The sequence below is a fragment of the Centrocercus urophasianus genome, unplaced genomic scaffold, assembly GCF_019232065.1.
Source record: "Centrocercus urophasianus isolate 14NV4802_14NV808 unplaced genomic scaffold, USGS_Curo_1.0 seq_16, whole genome shotgun sequence".
Lineage (NCBI taxonomy): Eukaryota > Metazoa > Chordata > Aves > Galliformes > Phasianidae > Centrocercus > Centrocercus urophasianus.
This window is the reverse complement of record NW_024884711.1, coordinates 30266423-30292691: the sequence shown is the minus strand read 5'-3', so window position 1 is coordinate 30292691 and position 26269 is coordinate 30266423. Positions and strand designations below refer to the sequence as shown.

At 41.8% G+C, this 26269-nt stretch overlaps 2 protein-coding genes across 3 annotated transcripts in view; one reads left to right on the top strand and one right to left on the bottom strand.

Moving 5' to 3' along the window:
• The window catches only part of DNAJC1 (DnaJ heat shock protein family (Hsp40) member C1), a 94219-nt gene extending 75844 nt beyond the window's left edge, over nt 1-18375 (top strand). The window contains exons 9-12 of the mRNA XM_042816898.1: nt 2836-2955; nt 15312-15360; nt 16672-17153; nt 18157-18375. Of these exons, the coding sequence (XP_042672832.1) occupies nt 2836-2955; nt 15312-15360; nt 16672-17153; nt 18157-18225 (720 nt within the window). The 3' untranslated portion in view covers nt 18226-18375. The remainder of the gene's footprint in view (nt 1-2835; nt 2956-15311; nt 15361-16671; nt 17154-18156) is intronic.
• A 2950-nt stretch (nt 18376-21325) lies between these two features.
• Nucleotides 21326-26269, bottom strand: part of MLLT10 (MLLT10 histone lysine methyltransferase DOT1L cofactor) — a 112995-nt gene continuing 108051 nt past the window's right edge. Inside the window, exons 18-20 of one of the 2 annotated variants that reach the window (XM_042817050.1) lie at nt 26088-26190; nt 25141-25353; nt 21326-22978 (exon numbers count right to left, since the gene is read on the bottom strand). In XM_042817050.1, coding sequence (XP_042672984.1) covers nt 22910-22978; nt 25141-25353; nt 26088-26190 — 385 coding nt within the window. In that variant the 3' untranslated portion in view covers nt 21326-22909. The remainder of the gene's footprint in view (nt 22979-25140; nt 25354-26087; nt 26191-26269) is intronic. The other variant, XM_042817051.1, reaches the window with a different exon arrangement.

Sequence of the window (26269 nt, the reverse complement as noted above, 5' to 3'; positions counted from 1 at the left end):
GTGAACTAATCCTCCAGTATTGCCAGTTAAGTGTGATAAACCATGTTAAGGGATTATTACTGAAGAGAACGCTATGAATTTTTATGTTTACACTTGCAGTTTATTTTCATTTTCAAGACTGCAGACCGTAACTCTGTACTTTTAATTTTGTATTCAATATGGAAAGGTAATCCCAGAACACAGCTTTTTTGATGCAAAATCTGAATGCTTGTGTAGTAACAACAGCTGTCCCCTCACCATGTGGTGTCTTCCACTGCTTTACTGCAGAGATGAATTTTGGCCCAGCGTTTCAGTAATATTGGACACACGTGGTTCTAGGTGACGGGGCGGTATGTTTATGCATTTATTTGACTCTCACAGTTACAGTTAGCTACAGATTAGAACAGGGAGAACGCATTCACGCCGTGACCACCCTCGTAGCTGTTTGTAGTAGTTGGATCACAGTAGGCGCTGTTGCATCTGAAGGCACAATTAACTGTTGCTGAGGAATTGCAAATTCACAAAAGCTGTTTACAGCTTTAGGGGTTCCGAGCAGATTTCCTAAAAGCTTTTTCAAAGATTTCCCAAGTTTATAGATGTTTTAGATCTTACATTCTAAAATTGCCAGCTTGAAATAGGATTAATCAGTTGATGTTTTAATTTAGCTAATGAACTCCTGTGCTGTGAATAAGCTATATAATTTGTTTCAGATCTACAAAATAATTATAGTTTTACCCTCTATGTGGAAGAAAAAATTAATTCTAATATTTACAAGTGGTTAGTAGAGTCTTGAGCACAGAGAAAATACAGAGCTGACAAAGAAGTCTGAAAATGACTCTTACTGGAAGGCTTCCACAGCATCTACATCGCTGAGAAGATCATCTTGATTTCTGTATGTAATTGCTTAGATATGCTTTGGACGTGGTAAGGAAAAATAGCTGTGGATCTGTCAAAAAAAAAAAAACACAAAAAAACCAAAAAAACAGTTTTGATATAAGTTAAGTAAGAAATTACAGTTAACTGCATATTAAGGTCTGATTTTAATGTATGAAATTTGACTATGTTTTGAATATAATTGTTTAAACTAAAACATAAGAATAACTGTTATTTAAATGATTGCAAGTTAGTTTCTACTTCATAAGTAGAACCCTAAACTTGCCTTCTGAAAATCTCAGAGAGATCTTAGCATAAAAGAGGGTATGGAATGTATTAACTTGCTCGATAAAATAAAAACAAAAAGGTTATTTGCAGTGTAGGGATCTGCTGCGTGTTTGTCCTGTCTTCCTTCAGCCAAGTTGTATGGGTGTGCATGTAATGTGCATGAGATCACTCTCACGTACACACGTTATTTAAACATCTCGAATTCTCTGCAGTGACTCAAATATATATTACACTTGTATTAAAAATATATGAATATGAATGTCTGAGGCTTTCAGCACTGAATAAAGGGCTACATGGATCCAAACCAGGACGATTGATGAAATCCTTGCTACTATTGGCTATTATTTACTGTCTTTTAAGTGGCAGGTTGTATTTATGCCAATTTATCTGCTTCAGGGAACACTCTTGATAGCAGAACAAAGTGAATAAAAGTAGTTTGCTTTGCAAATGAATGCAAATGGTGGAGCCTTTCGGGAAGCCCTTTAACAGGAGCAATGCACTTTGATTATGAGTGAAGCTGCCATTTGGACATGGTGAAAAGAGCACGCTTGAACCATTGATTGGGGGAGACAGTAAAAAGTCAGGAAGGGCCCCGTTAAGCTCGCAGTGCGGCAGGCGGATGTCAGTGTGGTTAGAGCACAGTGGGAGAATGACAGGCAGGATTAGTGTCAGGGAGAAGCTTTGCTGTAGTTGTGGAGATGGTCCCTGGGGTCACTCACCTCTGACTGTTGTTCTGTGCTGATGGCTCTGTAATGCAAACTGCTTGATATGTGCTGTTCATTATCGGAAATGGTGATTAGAAGAGGTATGTCATAAGGAATTCCTTAAAAATAAATAAAATGGCAAACTAGTGATCGTAACAAAGGTTGGGCTCTGCAGATGTCGCCAAGGATGCTGCAAATGTCAGGGATGGTTACTGTGCCCTGTGAGGCAAGCGGGATTTCATGGCTTAAGCTGCCGTAATTGTGTGCTCCCCGGCTTTGTTCACTTTATTTGGCCATTATGAAGACAGCCATTTCTATCAGATCGTCTGGTGTTGTTGGAGTACAGCGGTGTAATGTATTTTGGTTATTGGATTGCAAAGCATCCTGTTCGTGGTATAACTGGTGTGTTGTTGCAGGGGTGGGGTGGTGGCCAGTGCTCTTAGTGGAATATTAGAATCAACAGATTTCATTCCTGAGTCGCACAAGAATTCTAAAACATGCGATGGCTGCGGTGACCAAAAGCTGGAATGACTTTTCTGTTCTACTCAGAGGATGTTTTAAATATGAAAATAATATTTATCTTTGCTGACACCATCTTGTGTGAGAAATGACAGAAATGTCTAAAATTCTGTATCTTAAGCTGCAGCTTAATCTTTAATAAAAGTCTTGTTGCTCTTTACTGCAATTTTCTGGTGCTACGTACACTGTCTAGATGTGCTAATGTGAATTAAACAGATGCCTGTATGTAACGTACAAAACATGTTTTTCTCCTATTAGGAATTTCTAGTACCTCACTGTTGGTCTATTGTTCCTACACATTTTCTGCCATAAAGCAGGGAGATCATACCCAGATATGTCAACTATTACTTTTTTTTTTTTTTTTTTTTTCCAAAACTTGATTAATTCACGTGAGGAATTTTTCCAGTATATTACCTCACAGATATATGTCCAATATCCCCGCAGTAATGAATGTTTTACAAATGTTTTACAGGCACCTGAATGGACAGAAGAGGACCTCAGCCAGCTGACAAGAAGTATGGTTAAGTTCCCAGGGGGGACCCCAGGTCGATGGGAAAAGATTGCTCACGAATTGGGTCGATCAGTGGCAGATGTGAGTTCACTCAGATTTGCATTGTAGAGAGAGTGACAAACCAGAACAAGACAGGCAGTGTAGAAGGCAGACATATATGGGGGCCGACATTGTCTTTTGAGAGAGGCTACAATCCTTTTAGGACCTGGAAGTGAACCATTAACTAACTATGCAAGAAGCAGATGTCAGCCCGTTTCTCGCTCCGCAATTAGCAGCTGTAACTGATCAGCTGTATGGGGGATTCTGGTGCTGGGAGACTCACGCTACTGTAACCCAATAACTGAAAAACAATGCCACTTGGGTTTTGTAGGGACCCTTTTAACTGCGAGCGAATATTTGTGGGACTTGGTTAAAGATTACGTTTCTGTTCTAAGCCGGCCCTTCAAAACATAGATGAGCTAATGGTGTTTAGACAGATGGTTTCCATTAATTAAACTGAAGTATCTCTGCAAACTTTAGAACAAGTTATACATGTGATACTATTTCAGTCCATTTTTCTGGATTATAGCTTGGGTAATAACACTGTGCAAAATGATTAATATCCTTGTTAATTCATATTTTATAGTATTGTACCACATATCAAAGAAAGCTTGTACTTATGGATTTTAAGTGTTATGATCTTAAAACCCTCAGGGACCAGGCCGTAAAAGACTTTTCCTTTTCAAGCAATAGATCACTGGAACATGATGTAGTGTCTGCTGAGGACCCTTTGAAAGCCCTTTCAGCTGACCCTATTTTATAGGCTCTGGAGGGGTTAATGAGAATAATGTTTAAAGCTGTTGATGTATGTTTTGAGATTAGATATTCTTCATTTATTGTATTTCAGGAATTATCTTAAATAATGGGAAACACGGCCTCCAGCCAGAGCGCAGCGTAACCCGCTGTACCCTCTGGGCAATCTGGATAATGGTCGGTTTTCCATCCTTGTTGATAGAATCGCAAGAAGATATTTTTAGAAGTTGCTTTTTAAAGATTTTATCTGTAGAGTTATTTTGCTCAATTACTCGTTTGTACTGGAAAACAAGCTGTTTACGTTCCTGTCATTTTAGAACAAGCCATACTATTTGCAAACAATAAGTGAATGTAAACAAGAAGTTATAAACCTGCTATGTGAATGTAATTGATTTTTTTTGTTTGTTTACTCTGGTTAGTTTCTGTTCAGTGTTGTTCATCATAATACTGAGGTGGGGTGAATATTAAAAAGCTGATGTACTTTACTAAGCAGAGTTTAATAGCAAAAATATTTCGCATGACTTGATATAGGCAGTACGCATGGGGTGGATCTTTGAGATTGTCTTCAGAAAGGATGAATTGGCTGCTTACTGACAGCACAAACACATGGATAGCTTCCACTTCTGCCTGTCACTAAACTAGCACATCGACTTGAGACTTCTTGCAGCCGTTTTCTGCTTTATTCCTTGCAACAATTATAAAAGCATACACTGCATGAAGGATGCTTAGTAACTAATTTGCACACATACTTACGTGCTGGCAGGGCTGGGAAGAAAAATGAAGCTTACTTCCTTCTTTGAGGTGAGAAGACCTCAGCACTGTGAATGGGGTTGAGGAAAGATCTAAGAGCTGTAATTTTCTTGTTTCAGGGATTTTGGGGTGTGAGGCAAAGTCCGAGAGTAATCCTTTTTACTTCCCGTGGCCTCCAGCTGTGTGATTAGTTTGAGTGTGCTCTGCACAATCTTTTATTTCTCTACAAATTTCACGTTGCTGATAGTGCTGGGTCCGCTTTCCCTATACAGAATACTTAGTAGTGTTTCTCTTCCCTTCATCATCACATCACACAGTTTCAGTGGTTAAGGTCCAAGAAACAAACACTTAAACAAGTTTCCTGGAAACTTTCTGTCTCAAACTGTTATTAGATCAGTAGCAGAGACAGTGAAACTTCAGGAGTATCCTTTCAACTTCTGAACAATATCTGCAGCATCCTTTATACTTGTTACAGGAGACAGAGAATAGGACGTATGTTTGTGGTAGGGATTCCTAAGTTTCTTTTGCTTACTTATCACTGTAAGTGAATAAAAAAATGTTATGTGAGAGCCACAGGAATTAGTTCAGTGTTGAACGTAATGCAGAAGAAAGGTGCAGTCAGTGTTTCCTGCCCAAACAGCTGCTCCCTGTTTCCACTGAAGAGAAGCAGTGAGAGAAGGGGTTTTTTTTGTGCTCGAGGACTGTTTTGAAATGGCCTGTGCAGCACGGTTTGGGGTTTCCTTCTTTACATCTAATTTGGCTTTGACTCTCTCTTGGCTAAAGTATTATCAAGGAAAAAGGACTGATATACTCAAGGTCAAATTTGAGGACATATGAAATACTTTTTAAAAACTATAGACAGTTTTCTGCTTGTTTTTTGTCCTGTGAAGTATGAGGAGCAGTAAGTGCTGGTTTTCCTTTCACAGCTAGAGAACTGTATAAAAGAGTGCAGTGTGTCCCTTTTTGACTGTAGAATAGATAAGTAGGTGTTAATAAAAAGTTTAACGTGGTGCAATCCAAAATTATCTTTCCTTTACTGCTTGTGACTCCGTTCTTCCTTAGCAAAAATGTGAGAAAAATATTGCAGTACTTTTAAAAGAATAATATGAAGTCATTCGTGTGTACCAGAGTACCGTTAGTGAAATTCTCTTCTTCTGGCCGCCCCAAACAAATTCCATTTTAAACAACTCTCTTTTTTTTTTTTTTCTTTTCCTTTGTTCTTTTCTGAAGTAAATTCCCCTATAAGGCTGTATTAATTTTCACTGGAATTTTTTTTCTATCTTGGCTTTTGTCAACTTTCTGGCTTTGTGGTGTTCTTTTAACTTAGTTTTGTGGGTTTATTTGTTTTGGAGTTTTTTACATCATTTGGAATTTTCCTCCTGCCATTATGTTACTGTCTTTTTAGACAGTATGAAGGAAGTTTTTAATGCTTGGTGCTTTAGCACTCCTTTTTTATCATGTACAAAGAAGGGAAGAGTTTGTCTCTTGCTTATTTCCAGAAAAATTTGTTCTGCTTGGAAAATTCCCCCCATGATTTTTCTTTTTTTTTTTTTTTTTTTTTTTTGTTTAAATTTGGTACCTCAAAACCCACTTTGCACTTTCTGAAACAGTATTCTGAGTAGAGGCTTTGGCTTTTGAACCTTTCATGTTAGCAGAACTTCCTTAAGATGTTTCTCATCTGAAGATAAACAGGCATTAATTAATGACCAAAAAAAAAAATCAATTTGGCAATAAGTTGTCCTTTTTAGTTTGTCATTTCTTTCTCTCCTGGATCTGACAGAGCTGTGGTGCTTCCCACCATAGCGTGTCTGTCCCACCGGTTCTGTAGAAGTTGTTATTGGCTCACTGTCCAACTGAGGGGCATTACCAAATAGTGCAACAAGTTACATTTTGCATTGCGTTGCACCTTTGCTGACCTGAGTGATGAAAGATGATGGAATAGCCTAACTTCTTAAACTACTCTTAGAAAGCTAAGAGGGAACTGCAAATACGTTGCAAGATGAGTAGAATTCAAAGTGATCAGAATAAATTAGAGAAATAATACGCACGTGTAGGAGTATTGGTTGCAGTAGACAAATTAAACAGTCAGTATGCAAGTACGTGCAGCAAGATAATGACAGGGTTCACAAATAAAAGATGGCAAACAGCTAAAGTGCAGGAGAAATGCAGAGACTAGAAGAGATAATACAGGTCAACAAATAGCAAGTTTTTGTGATAAAGGGGAACATCATAATGAGAAAACACAGGAGGATGGTAAACCTGCATGTACTTCTCTAGTTTGTGTCCAATTTTCAGTATTACACTTAAGCATGATTCAGTGTAACAAGACCAGAAGAGAATAAGGAGAGTGGCTGATCTTTAGAGATCTATTGGAAAAGATTGTGAAGGAATTCTTATGGGCTGTGAACAGAAAGAAGATATGATGTAGGCATTCAACTATCTGAAGAGAGAAATGCAAAAAGGAAGTTGTTTGCACTCAATATCAGCTTTATAGGGCAAGAAGTACTTACCTGAACTTGAACATACACATCTGAGTAAGCCATGAAGGGGCAAAGATTTAAAAGGCATAGTAAAGCAGTGGAATAAGCTGCTGTGGAGTATCCACCTTTGAAAGTCTTTAAAAAACGGGTTAGGGAAACATCTGCAAGAAACGACATCGATATAAAGATTCTGCCTCAGGTTAGGTCCTTCTCTTCATATGGTCTGTGATTAGACTAGCAAGTGCAAGCTATCTAGGAGGAAAGGGGGAGGAAACAAAACGTTCCTACAATTGGAAGCATGTGTGAACTCATTTTAAAAAATGTAAAATTAAAGCCAGATAGTCACTAAGATGGTTATTAATCACTGCATGTACCTTAGCTTGGTGGTTCTTACATTCAGTAATTCCTTGCAAAGTCATCTTTCAGATGCTTTTTCTTTTATACAGTTACTAAAATCAGTTGAGTTTGGATTGTTTTCTTATTTTGTAGGCATTTAAGTCTGTTAATTTTGTTATTTCCCAAAATATCTCACAAACAAGAATAAGACTCATTATATGGATCTGTCTGCCAGATGCCTTGTCCAAACAGATGCTTCTACACAATGTGATTCAGGACAGTGGGAAAGTGCCAGCCAAAATCCAACAATAAACAGCTGTGTCCATACTGTAGTGCATCTGAACTCATGCAGCTGTACTGTTTCTGTGCTGTCTTGTGATACCAGCAGAAATATCTTTGCAACGTATTCCTTCAGCTCAGCTACTTTAGGCTTGCTACCATGGTGTAGGCATGCTGTGAGAAGGGTGTTGCTCTAACTTTGGTCATATCAACTATAGGGTATTTCTTATCTTGTCTCTCTCCTGGAAACCATCCTTCAACAGCTAATTAATACTCTACCCAAAATGGATGCAATTGTGCTCATTTTATCAGTATGTTTCATTATTTAAATGGCTAATTGACATTTTAATATGTGCATATGGGGGATTTATCAACCTTTTCCCATAAAGATGACTTTCAGCCAGCTTAGTATAATGAAATCTTACTGCTTTCACAACCAAAAGCTGCTACAGCTTTTTAAGTCATTTTTACTGCAGTTGGCTGGTGGTATGAATTAGATTTTCAAGTATTTTGATTATGAAAGGGAAATGGAGTTCAGTTAACTCTAATCAGAGTTCCTGCCGGCTGACCTGGTTACCTGTACCACTGCTCTCTGCCATCCCCTGAACATCTGTTCTTTGACCCATTTTCCTTGCTGAATTTGTTGCTCCAGGGTTAGTTCTCATTCCTGTCCTCCAATACTTAAGGAAATAATTGACCTTTTAAAACAAAATAAAAAGTTAGGTTTGAATTTCCTAAATACTGAGAACACCCTAAAACATAGAATAAATTACGAATAGAATTTCAAGGTGACTATTTCTGCAAAAATTACATTCCTTGATTTGACAAATGCTGTGCTTTATGAAGATTTATAATGATGGCTGGCTTTTGTTGAACTCAGATTGAGGAAAAGCACTTACGTGTGGAATTATAGCAGCATATTTTACTTGACAATGCCTACCCTTACAGATTAAAAAAAATAAAATATTTGCTGAAAGGCATAAATTAATTTCAGTAACTACAAAGGACATTCAAATTGTAAAAATAACAGAGGAAGTAAAAGCTGTCTGGCATGCCAAACAGACTTTAATGTGATTATTAGGTACAGGTTTTTTAAATTAAAGGCAAAGAGATCTCAGATTTCATACTTGTGAAGTAATATCATTCACTTGTCTTACAGGATTTAAACTGATTCTGTTTGCTCCTGCAGTCACTAATCTCATGCATTTGTGTTGCAAAAACAGAGTGATAGGGATTTGCTGCTTGTACAGAAAAGGACAAGGCAGAAAGCAAAACAATAGACAGGTGTATGTATTGGAGCAGACATCCTGAATTATGGTGAAACCTGAAAGCACAAGACTGGGGGGGAGTGATTATTTTGTGTTTTCTCATCTCTCCAAGCAGCGGTTTCAGCCTTAAGTCTAACTGTGTGAGTTCACACTCATTGCATGTTTATATGCCATTATATGATACACCTCTCATTTTTGGCAAGTGCAAGCTTGTTACATTGCCAGCGAGAAAACATCTACATGAGAAGTAATTAATATGCAGAAGTTAATGAATTTATTAGGGCTTTTTTGCTTCTGGAGATTAAGCTTTTCCTAAGTCTGTTTTGTGTCTCATTTGGTATACTGTGTGTGTGTTAACTTGGTTACTGTGATCTCCAATTGTGGTTGCTGTGAAGCAGTCCCTCTCAGCAGCTTGCGTATATTTATGTAATCAATAGTTGTTCTGGTTGCTTATTGGAGTATAAAGACCTAGCTCTGGGTCAAGGTCTGAAAGCAGTTATGAATATCTGAGATGGGATTTAGATGGTATGTAGGTCGTGGAGATCCCTCAGTCTAAGAGTGAAGTCTTCAGAACACCTGTGTGATCCTGCAGGCACACCAACATGCCTGTGGATGCTTTGCACGAGGGCTGCTGTTCACAGTTCTGTGATTGCGCAGTTTTTGTCTGCACTGTCACCACTGACCTGGCCGTGGTTGTAGAATCAGGCAGCGTGGAGCACTTTATACCCAAATACAAAGCAGATTCATTTCCTTCTTGCTAGGCATGACAAGAGCATTCCTGTCACTTAAAGGAGAAAGCTATTTGCAGAAGCCAGTGGGACACCAACTTTAATTCAAATACATGTCTTATACAGCGGTTCAGGACAATGCTGCTATAACTTTGCAGTGTAGCTTGAATAACAAAACATTCCATGTACGTCCTGACAAGCTGAGTTTAAATTCCTTTGCAGAATTCAAATCTTCCAGCTCTTAGGAAAGGTAATGCATTTTGCACCAAAGGTCATAAAATGCCCAAGCAATTCTTGCAAAGGGCGTTTGAGCTCAGCTCCTCTGTGTTACCTGAGTTTCCACGGTACTGAGCTGAAGACTCGCAAATGTAGATTTTGACTGTCAAAGAAAAAAGAGGCGTAGTTTGAAGTCTCCAATATCATGACAGTTCTGGGCATTGAGTTTTTCCTCTTAGTCCTGAAAAAAGGGAGCAATTATTCTTCTGTTTTAAATTAACTCTTCGGGCACCTAAAGAGCAACTGATGTTCTAAACGCAGTGCTTTAGGCCTCGTCTTAGACTGCCTCATCACTAAACACACAGCTGTGGTGTTTCTGCTGTAGCTGCCTGCTCTCGTTGGCTGTGGCAAGGTTTGCAATCACACACAGCTTCAGAGGTCGTAACCATAAGAGAGCCATACTGTTGCAGGCTGGCAGTGGCTGATCTAAGCAAATCCAGTTCGTAATTTGTCTCTCAGTACTTTCAAGAACAAAAGCTTGTTGGCCTCATTGACTGGTTATATTGCACTCTTTTGGAAAAAGTGGTAACAATCTACTAAGCAAATGGTTAGAAGCAGGGCCAGAGCAAAAGTATGTCTTCTAATTTATACTACTTCATTTCTAGAGATCTACTAAGTTGGAAATAAGTTGTTTAAAAAGAAAAGAAGCAGAATGATTTGGCTTGATGTTTCACCAGTCTGCTAAAGCTGGAAGACAGTTCTAGCAATCTTGTAGTAAATTTACGGGAAGGCATTTTATAAAGCGACAAATTTTGAGTCTGCCACATGAAAATAAAACAGTGAGTCACTATAGTTTGCTGAATTGGGTCAAACCATTCTTGATGCAGTTATGGTTGCTGTGAATAAGCTGTTTAGATCTAGACTGGGATATCAATTCAGTGCAACAAGTAATGCTTTGCCTGTAAGGAGTGAACCTCGAATTTGGCAGCTTTTTCTGCACTGTTTCTAAAGATCAGCAAAGTCTATTTCTGGGACAAGAGCAGGAAATAATTGAATGTCCTTCTGTATCTGGCTTTCCTTTTTGAGAACAATGTGATTTTGGCTCAAATTAGCCTCACAGATTCAAAAAAATTTCACTTTGCTGCATATTAGCTTCACTGCTTCCAGGCTGTACCTATACTTTTTTCTGTAATTCCACAGATCTTGGATGTTTTTGCTCAACATAAATAGATGAAGAGCAGAAAGGTAACAACTGGCTGTGCAGAACACTGCTAGGAGACAGCAGGTCTCTGGTAGATGATGCTGAGAAATTCAGGCAGCGTCGTAGATAGCTTTTGCTCAGGAAGATGCTAAGAGTAGTAAACAGCTTTGTCAGTGTGTTGGCTTGGCAGCAGCACACCAACATGTCGTCCTGCTTTGCAAAGTTAGATATATCTGGGAGCCAAGTGACATGAGTTGTCTCTTTGTCTACTCATGTTTTTCAGAGTGTTTTCAGAACACAGGAGACTTGTACTTCTGTATTTACCTGGCGCAGCCCTGATCAGAATAGTATTGTATCCAGGAGTGCCTGGAGGCAGCAGGGTGGGAAAGGCCTCAAAGCCTCATTGGCCACTGCAGAGCCCTGCAAAGGGGGGCTGACCATGGTTGTGGAAGGGCCAGCTTATTTTGTGGCTGCTGCTGTGGGAATGGGGAATTTGATCTTCACCTTCTGCAAATGGGCTGTTTCTGGCTGTTCAGCGTGGGTAAGATCACTGTACCTGACTTTACAGGGTTTTCCCCCTAGGCCAGTCACAATTCCGTGCTTTTTTATGCCTGCCTTCCCAGCAGAACAAAAAGTGTAGCCTCTCACCCATGTGATAGCAAACCTGAATTTTGCCTATGCTGCCAAAAGCCTTTTAAGCTGACTCTGAATAATACTTTTTTCTCCCGTACATCTCTGATGCATTGATTGTCCCATCTGAAAGAGGTGGCAGGTGTCCAGGGTAACGAGATTTAACATCAGGTTGGTGAGGATGAGGAATGTTTTTACTGCTAGGTGTCTTGTTGAGTAGCAACTGGTCTTGTGATCCAGGCTAATTGTCAGGAGTACAAGAGGAAGCCAGCTCTGCCTGGCTTTCATTGCGTAAAATCATCCCGCTAATCCGAGCTTTCAGTAAGATCTTTTTGTAGCTGGAGTGCGATTGAAACTGAATTCAGACAGGAGTTCACAGAAGCAAACTGTTCCTGTGGCTTCTTTCTATGTGTCCCACAGTCAGACTGTTCACTGTCTACTTCAGTAATGATTGCTTGTAGCAAACATTTTTTCTCATCTTCCTTTGTCTAAGAAAATATTTCATTGTGTTTTTGATTACCTGACTTCATTTGTGACTTGTGTTATCCCCAGAGAACTACAAGGATGCCTGGGTTGTTTGGGTGTAGAAACAGCAAAGATTGAAGCTGATTCCTATAAAATAATGCAGTATGCCTTTCCAGCAGTAAAATTATTTGTGGAAGTAGGAGAACTGCCCTCTTCTGTTTTAAATCCATTTCAGAGTCATGATGTTTATTATTTAAGGTGTTCCCAGAGCCAGGTTTTCTTCAGAGCTGACTAATACTTTGATGAAAGCCGTTGTCAAATAACAACAGGCTTTTAGCACAACTTTTTACAGTAATGGTAAAACTCACAGTGCAGTATCCATTACAACTATAATTTATAGCATTTTGCACTAGCAATTGTCAGTAATAATTAGAAGCATAATGCTACAACTGCTTCATGCTTTGAATAATAGTATTTCCGAGTATGTTATCTGCTGCTGAATGAAAGAGTAATAAATCGAAGCAAGTTATGATAAGAAGTAGAGTTGAGAATGCAACGGAGCAACTTCTGCTCTGCAAAATAGCTGCTAAGAGCTACCCAGTAGATAACCCTGCTCAGCACTGGTAAGCAGTGATTGATGTTAGGGCTGTCACTGTATGGAGGAGCTGGCACCAGAGGTGACTGCAAATGTGAGTGGCAAGAGCAGTGATTAAACTCAAACAGATCAAAGTGAAATACAGATTTCATACATTCCATAGGATGGGTCCCTCATAATCCTTAATAGGTTAATGCTGACATGTTACGATTCTTCACCTGTGTCAGCATCTGTAACAGCAGTGACAGTTGGAGCTGATGGACAAATAAGTCCTAAGTCTGTATACTTGGTACCTGAGCTCTGAGTGAGAGGAGCTAGAGTAAACCAGGATTTTGCATAACAACTAGAAAAGAAGAAAGCTGATTTAAAAAAAAAAAAAAGTGAGGAAGAAAGGATAACAGATAATAGCTAAATCATCTTATGGAATATGGGAATGCTGGTAGTGATGCTGTTGGTGAGCTGTCGGAGTTATGTCAGCAGTTGGTGTTTGACAGAGCTTGTTCAGGACCTGGTATCGTAGATTCTCAATATCCAAACCTTACACATAGCTGTTGTTTCTGGACTACCTGCTGAATGTTCAAATTGAAAGTCCATAAACGATTATCATAGTGCCTACAAAAGTCCTGTGCGATAGGTGCAGTAACTTAGTACAGATTGTAAAACTGGGCTGGCAAAGATACTGGTGCTGGAGTCACTCAAAGAAAGATAAGCTGAGGTGAGGCTGGTATTTCTCACATATGGAGGAATGTGAAATACCGTCAGGATCTTGGAGTAAGCTGAAGTCCTTCACTGCTCTAGTGGAGAGAGCCATTTTAGATTCTAATTCAGTTGGATGCAACATGCAGCAAAACTTGTGTCTATTGTTGGATACCAGCACTAGCCTAATTTGGGAACATCCATCCTGTAAAGGGCACTCGAATCCAGGATACTGACTTGCACTTCTTCCAATGTAAGTTTCTGTTGCATGTGTAGTCCCAGGTTGAAGGACGAGGCAGTAATTGGCAGCCTGCTGCGACATCGGCGCTTCAGCACGCAGAAGGCAGAACGGTGGCGTTGAGGCTGCTGGCTGCTTGCTTGGCTCTCTTTGGCTCAGGGAAATGTCCTGTCTCTTTTCCTCTCTTCTTGGTCATCTGAGCAGCTTGCAAGTCTTGGAAGGAAGTTTAAAAATAGCAGACTGGGTTAGTGTCAGCTGTCTGGAATATGTGAGCACAGACAATGCTTCGTTGTACTTGTGGTGAATCCCCTGCATCACTGCAGCTCTAAACGATCCACTGCGCTCTCACATGACCAGTTCTCCTCACTTTTCAAAGTAATCATTATAATCTGCTTTAGATGAAGATAATTTCGGAGATGCGTAACAGGCCACTGCGTAGGATGAGTTGTGTTCAGCAATCAGCAATGTGTTCCCCTCCAGTTTGCCTTTTACAGTGCGGGCGCACAGAGCTGTTCTGCTAACAGCGGAAGGGGAACTCGGATATTTAGGTTTGGATGAATTTAGACTCTCAGCTCTTTGAGGAGAGTTGCTTTTTCTTTGTTAGTGGGTTGTCCCTTTCTGTGGGGGTCCGTCAGTTTTTGGCACCGTGCAGATGGCAGAAGGTTTGGTGTGCTCATCTTGGTGTTCTTATGCTTCTCCTCTTCAAACGATTAAAAGTTTATCACACTGCAGCAGTAGTACTGGGTTTTTTTATGCCAGATGTCTATCTCTGGATAAAGACTTTGGTTAATTAGAGCAAGGATTTTTTTTTTTTTTTTGTCCATGGAGTTCTCATTTAAATTTAATCATCCCTGAAAATGTGGTTTAATTTATGGGGGAGATCTTTCCTGTTCTTTAGAGAAGTGCTGCACGGTGTGGGCTGTTCTCCCCCAGCGCTGCTCTGCGTAGGGAGAGGAGTCTGCTGCCCTTAGCATGGTCAGCCAGGGCAGCAGAGGTCTGTGCAGGGCTCCAGAAGTGATTCATTCGAGGCTGAATGGGAACACGCGTGGGAATTTCTGACTTCAAGTGGCAGTGTGCTGCTCAGTGCAGAATGAAGTCCAATGGGCTGTTCACATCTGCAGCCCTGGGTACGGACAGCGGGGTGTCCCCATTGCATGTGTGTGCTCTGTTACCTCTGTAAGTGCCCTGTTTTATTTTTTGTTTGGGTGGCTCAGACTGCTTAATTTCAGTGTATGGCTTCACTCACATTCTTAAAAAAAAAAGACATTTAAAATGTTTTTACATGAGACTTGAATCCTGCAGGTCATTGACACAGCACACTTCTTAAGCAATTAAGAATCCAAGTACTTTAATTTGAGTCTGTGTTCTATGTGATCTGCACTGAGGTCTGCAAATTGGCAAAGCTTCACATTCTTGGTGGGGCTGCCCAGAGAGGTTGTGGATGCCCCATCACTGGAGGTGTTCAAGGCCAGGCTGGATGGGGCCCTGGGCAGCCTGGCCTGGTATTAAATGGGGAGGTTGTTGACCCTGCCTGTGGCAGAGGGTTGGAGATTCATGATCCTTGAGGTGCCTTCCAGCAACCCAGGCCTTTCTGTGATTCTGTGTGATTCAGTGAGGAAAACACTCATTGTGTTGTTAGTTCTCCCCAAATCACAGATGCAGATATTAAGAGAGAGGACAAAGCAGGGATTCTGCATGTATGGATTCTCGTGTGATAAATGTAATTTTTTAATAGTCCCTTTTTTTCTCTGTCTTCTATGCAGGTCACCATGAAAGCCAAACAGGTGAAGGACTCTGTGACGTATACACCAGGTGTGTGCTGCCTCCACACCACTTGTAGGGAGCACTGTGTTTAGATAGCTGCATGCACATGGGTGCATTTGGTCACTTTCAGCATGTGTTCTGCAGAGATTCTTGTAGCCTGCCTTGCTAAAAACAAGAAGACCTGACATACTCTGAGGGAATGCTGCCTTTGTAGATACCTCCTCCCAGCCCTTCTTATTCAGTTTAGTGTGGGCTTTGTTCAGAGAGACCTCAACAGACTTGAAAGGTGGGCCCAGGTGAACCTGATGAGGTTGAATACAGCAAAGTGCAAGGTTTTGCACTTGGGCCGGAGGAATCCCAGGCATCCATACAGGCTGGAAGGAGCGGTCCTTGAGAGCAGCCCTGCAGAGAAAGACCTGCAGGTCCTGATGGATGAAAAACTTAACATGAGCCAGCAGTGTGCCCTTGCGGCTCAGAAAGCAAATGGTATCCTGGGCTCCATCAGAAGAGGGGTGGCCAGCAGGGACAGGGAGGTGATTGTCCCCCTCTACTCTGCTCTTGTGAGGCCCCATCTGGAGCACTGCATCCAGGTCTGGAGCTCCCAGTACAAGAAAGACAGGGAGCTGTTGGAGAGGGTCCAGAGGAGAGCCACAAAGGTGATCTGGGAGCTGGAGCAACTCCCTACGAAGACAAGCTGAGGGAGCTGGGCTTGTTCAGCCTGGAGAAAAGAGGGCTGTGGGGTGACCTCATTGCAGCCTTTCAGTATGTAAAGGGAGCCTACAAACAGGAGGGGAATCAACTCTCTGAAAGGATTGATAACAGTAGGACATAGGGAGATAGTTTTAAGTTGAGGGAGGGACGATTTAGGTTGGATGTTGGGGAAATTCTTTACGGAGAGAGTGGTGAGGTGCTGGCACAGGCTGCCCAGAGAGGTCGTGGATGCCCCGTCCCTGGAGGTGTTCAAGGCCAGACTGGATGGGGCCCTGGGCAGCCTGGTCTAGTATTAAATGGGGAGGTTGGTGCCCCTGCATGTGGCAGGGGGGTTGGAGATTCATGATCCTTGAGGTCCCTTCCAACCCTGGCCATTTTGTGATTGTGTGATTCTGTGATTTGTTCATTTGTTGATGCTGTTCTGTTGTTTGTCAGTGTGGTAATTTACTTGTTACTTCACATGTACCAGTCCTAACTGACTAAGTTCGTTGCTTCATACAAATGCCTTGATTTCTGGATAAACATGAGGAATTTAGCGTGATCTGTAAGGGCTTCCTGCTTTCCGCGCTGTTGCAAGTACCTGCTATTTGTAGAACCTCTTGTTTATGGTTTATTTATTTAGAAATATAACAGCAGTGCTTTAAACAGGTGTCACCAGGCTCTCCGAGCTTAAAACCTTGGCCCAGAATTCCAAGAATGCCAAAGTCTCCATGAATCTACCAGACCACATCATCACGCAGAGGGAAAGAGAGGAGGAAGAGGAGGAGGAGGAGGGGAACTTCAGTCACAGCCCAGAACAGACAGATGCCCAAACGGATCCCAAGGAGGGCAGTGCTGGTGAGACCAGGCATCGCAGGCGGAAGGTTCCCAAAGCACCCGAAATGGTGCCAGCAGCAACAAAAGAGGGATTGGAGGAGAAGGGCAGAGGGAGACGCCAGAAGGATTTCGATAACACAGAACAGGAGGAAGAAAGCGATGACGAGGGCAGAAAAAGAGAGAAGAGCCGTGCCTTAGAAGAACTGTGGACTCAGAACCAACAGAAGCTTCTGGAAATGGCCTTGCAGCAGTATCCAAAGGGAACGTCGGACCGCTGGGACAAAATAGCAAAATGTGTTCCTGGAAAAAGCAAGGTACAGTTGCTGTTGTTAGAATTAGAATGTAAATAAGGAGGAAATGTTTGTTCTACCCACTTATGAATATCTTAAAGACTGAAGGGCAGTGCAGCAAAGTGGGGGCATTACTTCACCTGTAGCCATGAGTCAAGACGTCAAACCATTACTGTCACATTTGCTGATTATTGAAGGTATTTTCCATTAGATCAGTCTGCTTAATATGTTGCAGAAATGTTGAAGTAACTCCTGTTTCATTCAGAACACCTCCCTTTCCTATGCCTTCCAGATTTTCTGTTGCAGACAAACTACATTTTGAAACTAATTTTGATTCAGAGTTGGTAACCAGTTGTTGATGACCCCCTTTGCTTGCGTTTTTACCGTACCCTTCTCATCCCATCTCAGCAGCACACTAGTAATCCAGCTGCAGGTTGTAAATGCTCTCTTTTTGCAAGTGTACTTTTTAAAATAGGATTGGCTGTGATTGATAGAGCTGTGCTAGCTCCGTTTGTGTGCTCGGTCATTGTAGCTGCAGAAAATCCATATTTTACTTGTGCCAAAAACAGTGAGGAAGCAAGAGGGGTGGGCAGGGGCTGCAGGCACTCTCTGGCTCTGAAGCTGTGCATCAGCAGAGATGGCAGCTGGTGCTGCTCGAGATGGCTGCAGAAACTCATCTCTAGTAGAGCAAAGTGCCTTGCAGTGCGGCTCACACCTGAGTAACTGTTCTGGAAGGGCTCGTACAGTACAACTGTACAGCTGCATTTACAGGCATTGCATAGAAATAGCAGGCAGGAGATTTCTTGGTGTGGTGTGCTCTTGGAAGAGAGAAATTACCCAGTAAGAAACGTCAATCAAAAGTTTGTTTTTCTAATCCACTTCTCACACATGTAGATTATCCTTCTGAAATTCACTGCATGAGTAACTTTGGTATTGCTTTAAGTTTTACCTGCATTATAAAAGTGCCACACTCTGGTTTTCTTTCTTTTCCTCTAATTGATCAAGTTAACGTTTGTTTTCCTTTTAGGAGGAGTGTATAGCAAGATACAAGTTGCTTGTTGAACTGGTACAAAAGAAAAAAATGGCCAAAAGCTGAGTGCTCTGAGCGGAAGAATCTACATCATCTTTGTCAAAATGGGGTTGTAAAACTTGTATGCAGGAAACTGCATTTTTGTACCTCGGTATTTCTATACGTCACGTGCCTTAGTAAAAGAAAGTATCAATAAATCTTTTGCCATCTTACCAACTCTTTTGTGTGTTGCAGAACGGAGGTGTACTTTTGTGTAGGAGCTGCTTACGTGGACAGGTGCTGATGTCTGAAAGAGGAATGGGCCTTCAGGTAACCCACTGACTGCATACTGCAACATTGGTTACAGCCAGTGTGGGTACAGAATATAAGGACATTTAAAGATCCCTCGTAATTTGGTATTTATATCTGCTGCATTCGGTTTGATTTCACATGTGAAGCACAGGCAGTAAGAATTGCCATTCGTTATCTGCTATGTTGTATTTCATAACTAACTTTGAAAAAATTATGCTAACCCTTAAAAATGGGGGTGGTGGGTACTTAATGGGCTGTAAAACAATATCAGCAAATCAGAACACTGATTATAGTATTTTGCAGAAAACATTAAAGATTCTTTAAAGAATTATTTACCACCCCCATTCTGATTTAAGCCAGGGTTCTGAGGAGCCTTTGAGTTTCAACTTACTTAAAATTAAATGAAAAATCAGAAGAGCACATCAGAACTCAGGGCTTGGAGCTTGATGGCCAGAATTCCTTACTGCTGTCCCAGCCTTTGTGCTGATACTGTCCCTGCTAACAGTTTGCCCATTGTGCTGCTGCTGACAGATGCTGGGCATCTCACCACATTTGTTCCCATTTCCTTAAAACTGTAAGGGAGAAATGATGAGGAAAGATGGCAGTGTTCTGTATTTGTTTCTTTAACATGTGGAATGTTTTTTCGTAATAGATGGAAATTAAGCTTAGACTGTAAGGAAAGAGTGGAACGTAACAATAAATAACAGGGAAAGGAGTACGGACTTGGAAAGAACTTGATGCTTTTATCAGTGGAAATCTTTAAAACCCACATACAAGCTCTGTGTGAGACTTGCCTGCTTTACACTGAGTGCCCAACACCTTCAGCTTCTCTGAGCCCTGGAGCTTCTGCATAGGGAGGCACACATCAAGGAAGTGCACGCCTCTTATGGGTAAGAAACATTTTTGTTGGTTAGCCCATTCTTACTGGGATACTTCAAGCAGTGCGCCTGACAAAAAACTGTTTTGTTAGCGCCAGTGTGACAAACGCAGTTTATCTGAAGGCACATCCTTTATGGCGTGGCCCAGCTGCCCCTCCTTGTGTCACACCTGTCAGGTTGAATCTCTGAAGCAATAGAGGCACAGCATTCATGGAACTGGTCTGAGTGGGAATGCTGACACATGGCGTTGGCCATTCCTGGATGGAAGTGATGGATGGTGGCCACCAGGCCAGAAGCACACCCTGCCCACAGCACAGGCCTATGGAGGTGCAGAAGTAGCAGCAAGCTGGCAGGGGAAGGGATGTGCATCGATCCTGCTGGCAGAACTAACTGCCCCATGGTCTGCTCTTGTGTCACTGCATGGGGAATGGTTCCTATTGAACTGCTGCCAAAGACCGGCATCTTTGATGTCAGGATCTGCAAAGTCACTGAAACAAGGTTGGTTTTTGACTGCATCTGGCCTTCATGTGAACTTGGCTTTGATGTGGTCTCCTTCTATAAAGGCGAGCAAATCGGTTTTGCTTAATGTCAGAACAGTCCTTTTCATTACTTTCCTGCTGATTTTCTGTCCATCAGAAATACAAGCACTGTACAACATCCACCACCATCTTGGGCTTGTGACACCAGCCTCTGACATACTGAGAAGTTGAGACTGCCCTGAATTTGGCAGTTTCACTCCACCTTTGTTGTTTTCATGCTACTCTGCATCTGACCAGGAAACAGATGGCAGAAATGAGGTAGGGCCCTCTTAAAGAATCAGAATGGTTTGGGTTGGAAGAGACCTCTAAGATCACCTAGTTCCAACTCCCTGCTCTAGGCAAGGACACTGCCCTCTTGACCATGTCCCTATAGAAGAAAATGCAGGGAAAAGATACTGTGGGGCTGATACTTATCTCTGCCATAAGGATCCATAAAGCTACGGGTACTTAATGCTCAATTCCACAACTGCAGTAGAAGGGGTGCTCAGGATTACTTGGAAGCACTCGGGTGCACCTTGGGCTGTTCTCCCCCTCCCTCAGGCAGTAAGAAGCATAAATGTAGGGGCACAGAGTTTACATGCCACAACTCTGAGTACCGACTGCTCCAACAGCAGCATGAGCGCAGTGCCGTTCCACAAGGGGGGCAAATGGTGCCTGCTTCTAGAGCTGTCAGTCCATAGTCAGTGGAGCTTGTGACAACCACTGTTCCTCAGCCTCTGCCCCAACTGCACAGAACAGTCACAATCAACAGTTAGCAACAAGGGAATCTTTCCTAGACGGCTCTGTTGCCAAAGAGCCACTGAGATGGGCAAGGGTTAGTGGTGATCCAGCTGTAACAAAAAGATGTTTTATTAATTCTGAGCTTGTTCACTTACCAGCCTTCTTTCAGGACTCCACTTTTCCGCATTTGAAAATAGGAATGTTTGCTCCTCAGAACTGGAGCAGAGGAGGCAGCATACAAGTGGCACAGCCCACAGCAGCAGCTCAGAGCTGCTTGTCCCAAAAGCTGTCTCAGTTTGAGGCCTGGGCCACAAAGAACAAACAATTGTAAGGAACTTCAGTGAAGCTCCTGCTGTGTTTACCAACATCTGCATGGACGGCACACAAAATTTCTGGAAAGAAGTGAGCTCATTTTATAGAAAATGCAATTCCAGCAATGACCAAAGCGCTCCATCATCTCAGCACAGGCACTACGGAGCTCTCAGCATCAGCGTGGGCCATCAGTGCAGCAGCTCACCTCTCACCCCTTGTGCAGTTTCACAGCAGCTACTCTCTGCAGAGTGAAGGAGAAAGGGCTGCCAGCAGCCAAGCAGCACTGCAAGGAGCTCCACCCGTGGCTCCTGAAAGCTGAAACTGAGAAAGGTCTTTGCAGAGTTGCTGGATGGAGTTGTAGCAGCCAGAGCAACTTTAGCCACAGCGGCGGCGTTTTCTGCAAGACTCACATTCACACAACCAGTGTGCAACTGTAAACATTATTAAAGTTTATTAACAAAAGCTTTGTACATATCTTTTCATACACTTGGAATTTTACACCTAGTCAAAATAACAGCACATTTCCATCTTACCTTTTGTACAAATTGTTACAGAATATTCACCGGTGGGGCGAGAGGGTAAAATAAACCACCGGTTTGACTTTTGTAAAGTATCTACAAAAGTGATCTGTGACATTTTTAAAAAATTCCCCCGAACATATAAAAATAAATTATTTTTACTTCTTCAATTAAATCTACTAATTAGAAATATTACAAATCAAAATATCAATGTTTTTTTATGAATTCTTCACAATACAAAACAGATTCACAAAACTTTATTTACAGAAATGAGGTAAGAACTGTGCAATGTTTAACTAAGAAACATATTGCAGAATTAACATGTTCTTCCAAATAAGTACACAGTGGAGGTCTAAATACAGCTGGGTCTCTTCCCCTAATAATTCCCACCGTAGCACTGATTAGTGGTCATTACCCCAATTGAACACCACCCTGCATCGAGTCACGCCATCGCATCAGCCACCGTTGAACACGAGCCCGTCCGTTTCGACCATTGATAATTGTAGTGGGAAACCCTCACTCACTTTTTGGTAGTTCATTAGTGAAAAGGACCCAGGTAACAATCTGCCTGAGCTATCTACAGTGGTATAAACACTTGGAGTAAAGGCAGAAGGACAAGGCTGCTGGTGCAACACCGACTCTTACTGCTGCTCACAAGGACACGGCTAGTGCATCGTCAGCTGTTGGCAGCCATTCCAACGAAGGGAGGTAGCAACAGGCACTTGGTTTAGGCCAAACACTACTCCTAATTCTTCCAGTGTGGCCTTCTCATCTGGTAAGAAAACTTTGTTGCTGGAACCAAACCAGTTCCTTTAAAAACCTCAGCACTCTACAACCTACGCCAAAATTAATCAACTTTGGATTCCATACTGTAATTCTTACTCAGGAAAAACTCCCACTATATAACAACAGGAATTTAAAGGAATAAAAGTTCACAATAGATTCCCTCGTGAGTCAGATTTCCAAATGAGTGTGTGTGTGTGTAAAAGGAAACAGCAAACAGCAAGTCCAGACTGCCATTGCCAGCTTAGTCTGAAGGATAGATTGCAACTGCGGCAGAGATCAGACGCTACATTTGGGCTTCTGTGGAGCTTTTTAATTAACAAAACAAAGAAACCCTCCTGCTCCAAAATCTAGGTAACGTGTGCCTGCAGACAGTTCTCTAGCCTCTAGAGTTGAACATTAGCACTGATAAGTCATGTGTACGTTTTTCTGTGGTTTAACTTGTACTCACTACCATTTTTGGACTGACAAAATAACTGTGGTTTGCAGTTTTATCTATTTCACAGTCAAACATTAAAAATTATATCCATTTTAGTGCAACAAGAAAGCAAATCAAAGCCTACCAAAAATATCCTTATGAAAATTATTAACCTTTTGCTGTGCAGTAAGAGTTCCTTGTTGCATTTCTTCATATCTGCAGAAAGGAAAGCTGCAGTCTGCAGGCAGATGAAGTGCTATCACAGCAGGACGTGCAGTTCTCAAGTATCACTCAAATGTCAACTCTTCTCTGATGCAACTGGTCCAGTTTTATCATTGAGCCTCTGTGTAAGAGAAAATACTTCTAAAAATCAGATTATAAAATACAGAGCTAAGTAAAGCCAAACTGCAAATAAAGCAGAAATGAAATACACAGCACACAAAGCAGACGAGGTAAAGTGAATTCAGCTATCTAAATAGTGGGTCGGGAACTTTTGCACAGCAAAGACTGATTATGTATCCGAATAAGAAGTGGGAAAGAATAATTACAGGAGCAGTTCTACACTTGCAAAACTCACAGCTGGAGCTCACACTGCAATGCTCAAGTTTGGCTTGTGCTTTCATTTCCAACAGGACTTTCTGCCCCAGCTATTGGTGTGCCCTTGTGTCCCCATGATGGTCAAGAAAAACAGGTGGCCTTCGCTGTTCCCCTAGAGGGTTAAAATCTATCCTTTTCCAACAGCACAGAAATGCTGTTTCCATTCTGTCCCTGCCACGGTTGAGTTTCTTTCATAAATTGTGGGAAAGACATTTCCTGTAAATACTGAACCCAACTGAGCAAAAGCCTCACTTCATCTTCTGAGCACTCAGAGATGTTTGAAAACTCTCTGCCAATTTGAAATGAGGTTCAAACATCCAAACTTTCTGCAGACAGAGAGTTTACTTTAAATTCTTGGATTAAAATAGTTCAACAATCAAATGCAATCTCTCTCAAATCTAACCTTTAAATTAAAAAAAAAAGCAATTTCAGAAAATACGTATATATTTCTAAGGGTTTCAGTTAGAAGATGTTGTCAGATTTCCTTGAACTGTTTACAGCTAAATCTTCTAAGAAAAAAATATAACAGCATGTTGGTAAAATGACTGCTGCCTGGCCACCATCTCCAGAGCCAGTAAGAGCCATTTCAAACCATTCAAAGCAAGTACATCACATAAAATGGTTTGCTCTGGTGCCAAGCAAATGGATGGTCTCAACCTCATTCACTACCAATTTGCATAAAATGGAGATAAATTTGAAACATACAAGAACCAACTCTTACATTTCTAAGAGGAGCAAAAGCACTGAGCAAAGTCCTGTGCTACAGCCCTTCTGCTCCTCCAGCTGGTGACCAGGAAAGATGACCTTACCCTGTACTGTGGGTTGTACTATGGTTTGCAGCATCACAGTAAAGGACCAGGCTGGAAAGCAATAATGATGACACCCACACAACTTAATAAAAGCAAAGGCCCATATTTCTGAACAGAAGGGAGCTGAATTTAGGAAAACCATCTCAAAAATTCATCATCTTTTGTCTCTCTCCTCCTTCTGGGTAAGCACCATCCAAGGCCCAGCTGCCCACGGTGCCCCTAACGTATTCTCAGGCTCTGTGAACAAGGAGCAGAGGGGCAGCCAATGCGGCCCCAAACTCTTCCCACCTACTGTTGCAGACAAGCTTCCTTTTTCTTGCTACTGTTGCCACTTCGTGAGTCCTCCAAGAAATACTGGAACTTTGTCTTCCTGTTCTACTCCTCTTGATTTTACAAGTTCCATATGCTCCTTCCCTTCATCCTCTCTTATCTTAATTGTATGACCCTGAGAGAATGAAGTCTATTCTTTCACTCCTTGAAGAGTAATAAAGAAAGAATTCGTCCCTTGGGGATGGAGGTTACAGGGCAAAAGTTGAAGAAAATGGAACATCTTTGCTGGAAAAAATGTCTTGCCTTTTTTTCTGTCCAGGAAAGGTTTTATTGCTGTAACAAGCAAAGGAGGAGTTGCTTAGTCTGCCAGTGTACAGACTCACTTTCCCATGCCAGATCCAAGACACACACAACCATTCTCCAATTACGTATTTCACTGTCCCAGCAATGGGCTCCTCATCTCTCAAGCTGTCAGCCAACCCCTGCAGCCCAGTGAGGAAAAGTTCTCCAAGTGAAGTGGTAACAGGGAGGACCGACACGACAACATGCAAAGCTGGGGAAGGAGGAGGGCTGAGGACTGGGTTATGGTGTTACAAGGGGAAGGCAGGAGTCACTGGAGTCCTAATTCAGGAAGCAGGAGCGTGCAACAAGGCATCTACAAGATGTCTGTCACCTACAGGATGAGTTCTGAAGCTCATTAACTGCACTTCAAAGCTTCAGAAAAACATAAAAAATAATGAAAAAATCCCCATCCTTGAGTTGTGAAACATGCACATAACTTGCTTCCTATCACTTAGTTACATTATGAAGATACTCCACTGAAAACGAGGTGAGAAATATACTTACTGTCACCTTCTGAGCTGCATTATCTCCGTGAATTGACAGGAATGGGTTGGTAGAAGCTGCATTAAGTGGTGATGCCTGCGTGCCTGAAAGTAAGTTGTTTATGGGAATCTGTGCTCCTCCAGTAATCTGCAGTTGCTGTACTTCGGACTGATGGTGGTGTTGGTGGTGGTGGTGCTGCTGTACTAGCTGATACAGAAGGGCCTGATGTTGTTCCTTGAGGAATGAGATGGGGGAAGAGGGAGGGGGAATAACCAAGAATTAGTTACTGAGTAACAGCTTCTCGTTGGGTTCTTGCGTATCCTCCATCAGCACAACCCTTAACCTAATCCCAGCTGATTTATTTTACACTAACGAGGTTCCACAAGACTGGAGGAAAGGGAAGAAAGTGTCTATTAATAAACTTCCTGAAATCAGTTGCTCAGCAGAAGTTCAGCTAAGCCTGCTGGCTTCAGCAAGTCCCTATCAAAAGAAACATATCTGAGAAGAATATTAAACCAGTACTAACAGTGCACAACTGACAGAACAAATAGCAAAACCAGTTACCTATGACGTGCCTCTACTGAAAAGGGGAGCAAAGACAATTTGTGGTGATTCCCAACATGTTTCACACTGCAGCCCTAGTGGCAACAGAGCTTCACTTTGCATATTGTTAGAACCACCAAATGGTCTCAGACCCCACTGCCCACAGCTAATGCTGAGAGACACAAAGCACCAGGCCCACAAGGGGCAAAACGGGACTGAAGGGGTCAGGGAGCAATTCTGACAGCAATACATGGAGCCCAGCAGCTGTAGTGTGACTGACATCCTGAAAGACTGAAACAACTGAAAATTTTCAAAAGCTGTAATATCAAGTTAAACACATTCCTAATGTTTGTTTTGGAGTAGGGAATCTATTCATGCCTTAGGCTATACAAGAAGAATAAGTTATAATTAACTGGAAAACTTACTGATGTGAGTTGCTGAGTACTTAGTAATTGCTGGAATTGCTGGTGCTGTTGATGGAGCAGAAGTTGTCTCTGTTGGTCAGGAAGTAATCCTAGTCCTGAGGCACTGCAGGGTATGACAGAGTGATACTGTAGCTCATATAAAAACATGGGAATTTTTCACTCCAGCATTTCATTGAAACGAA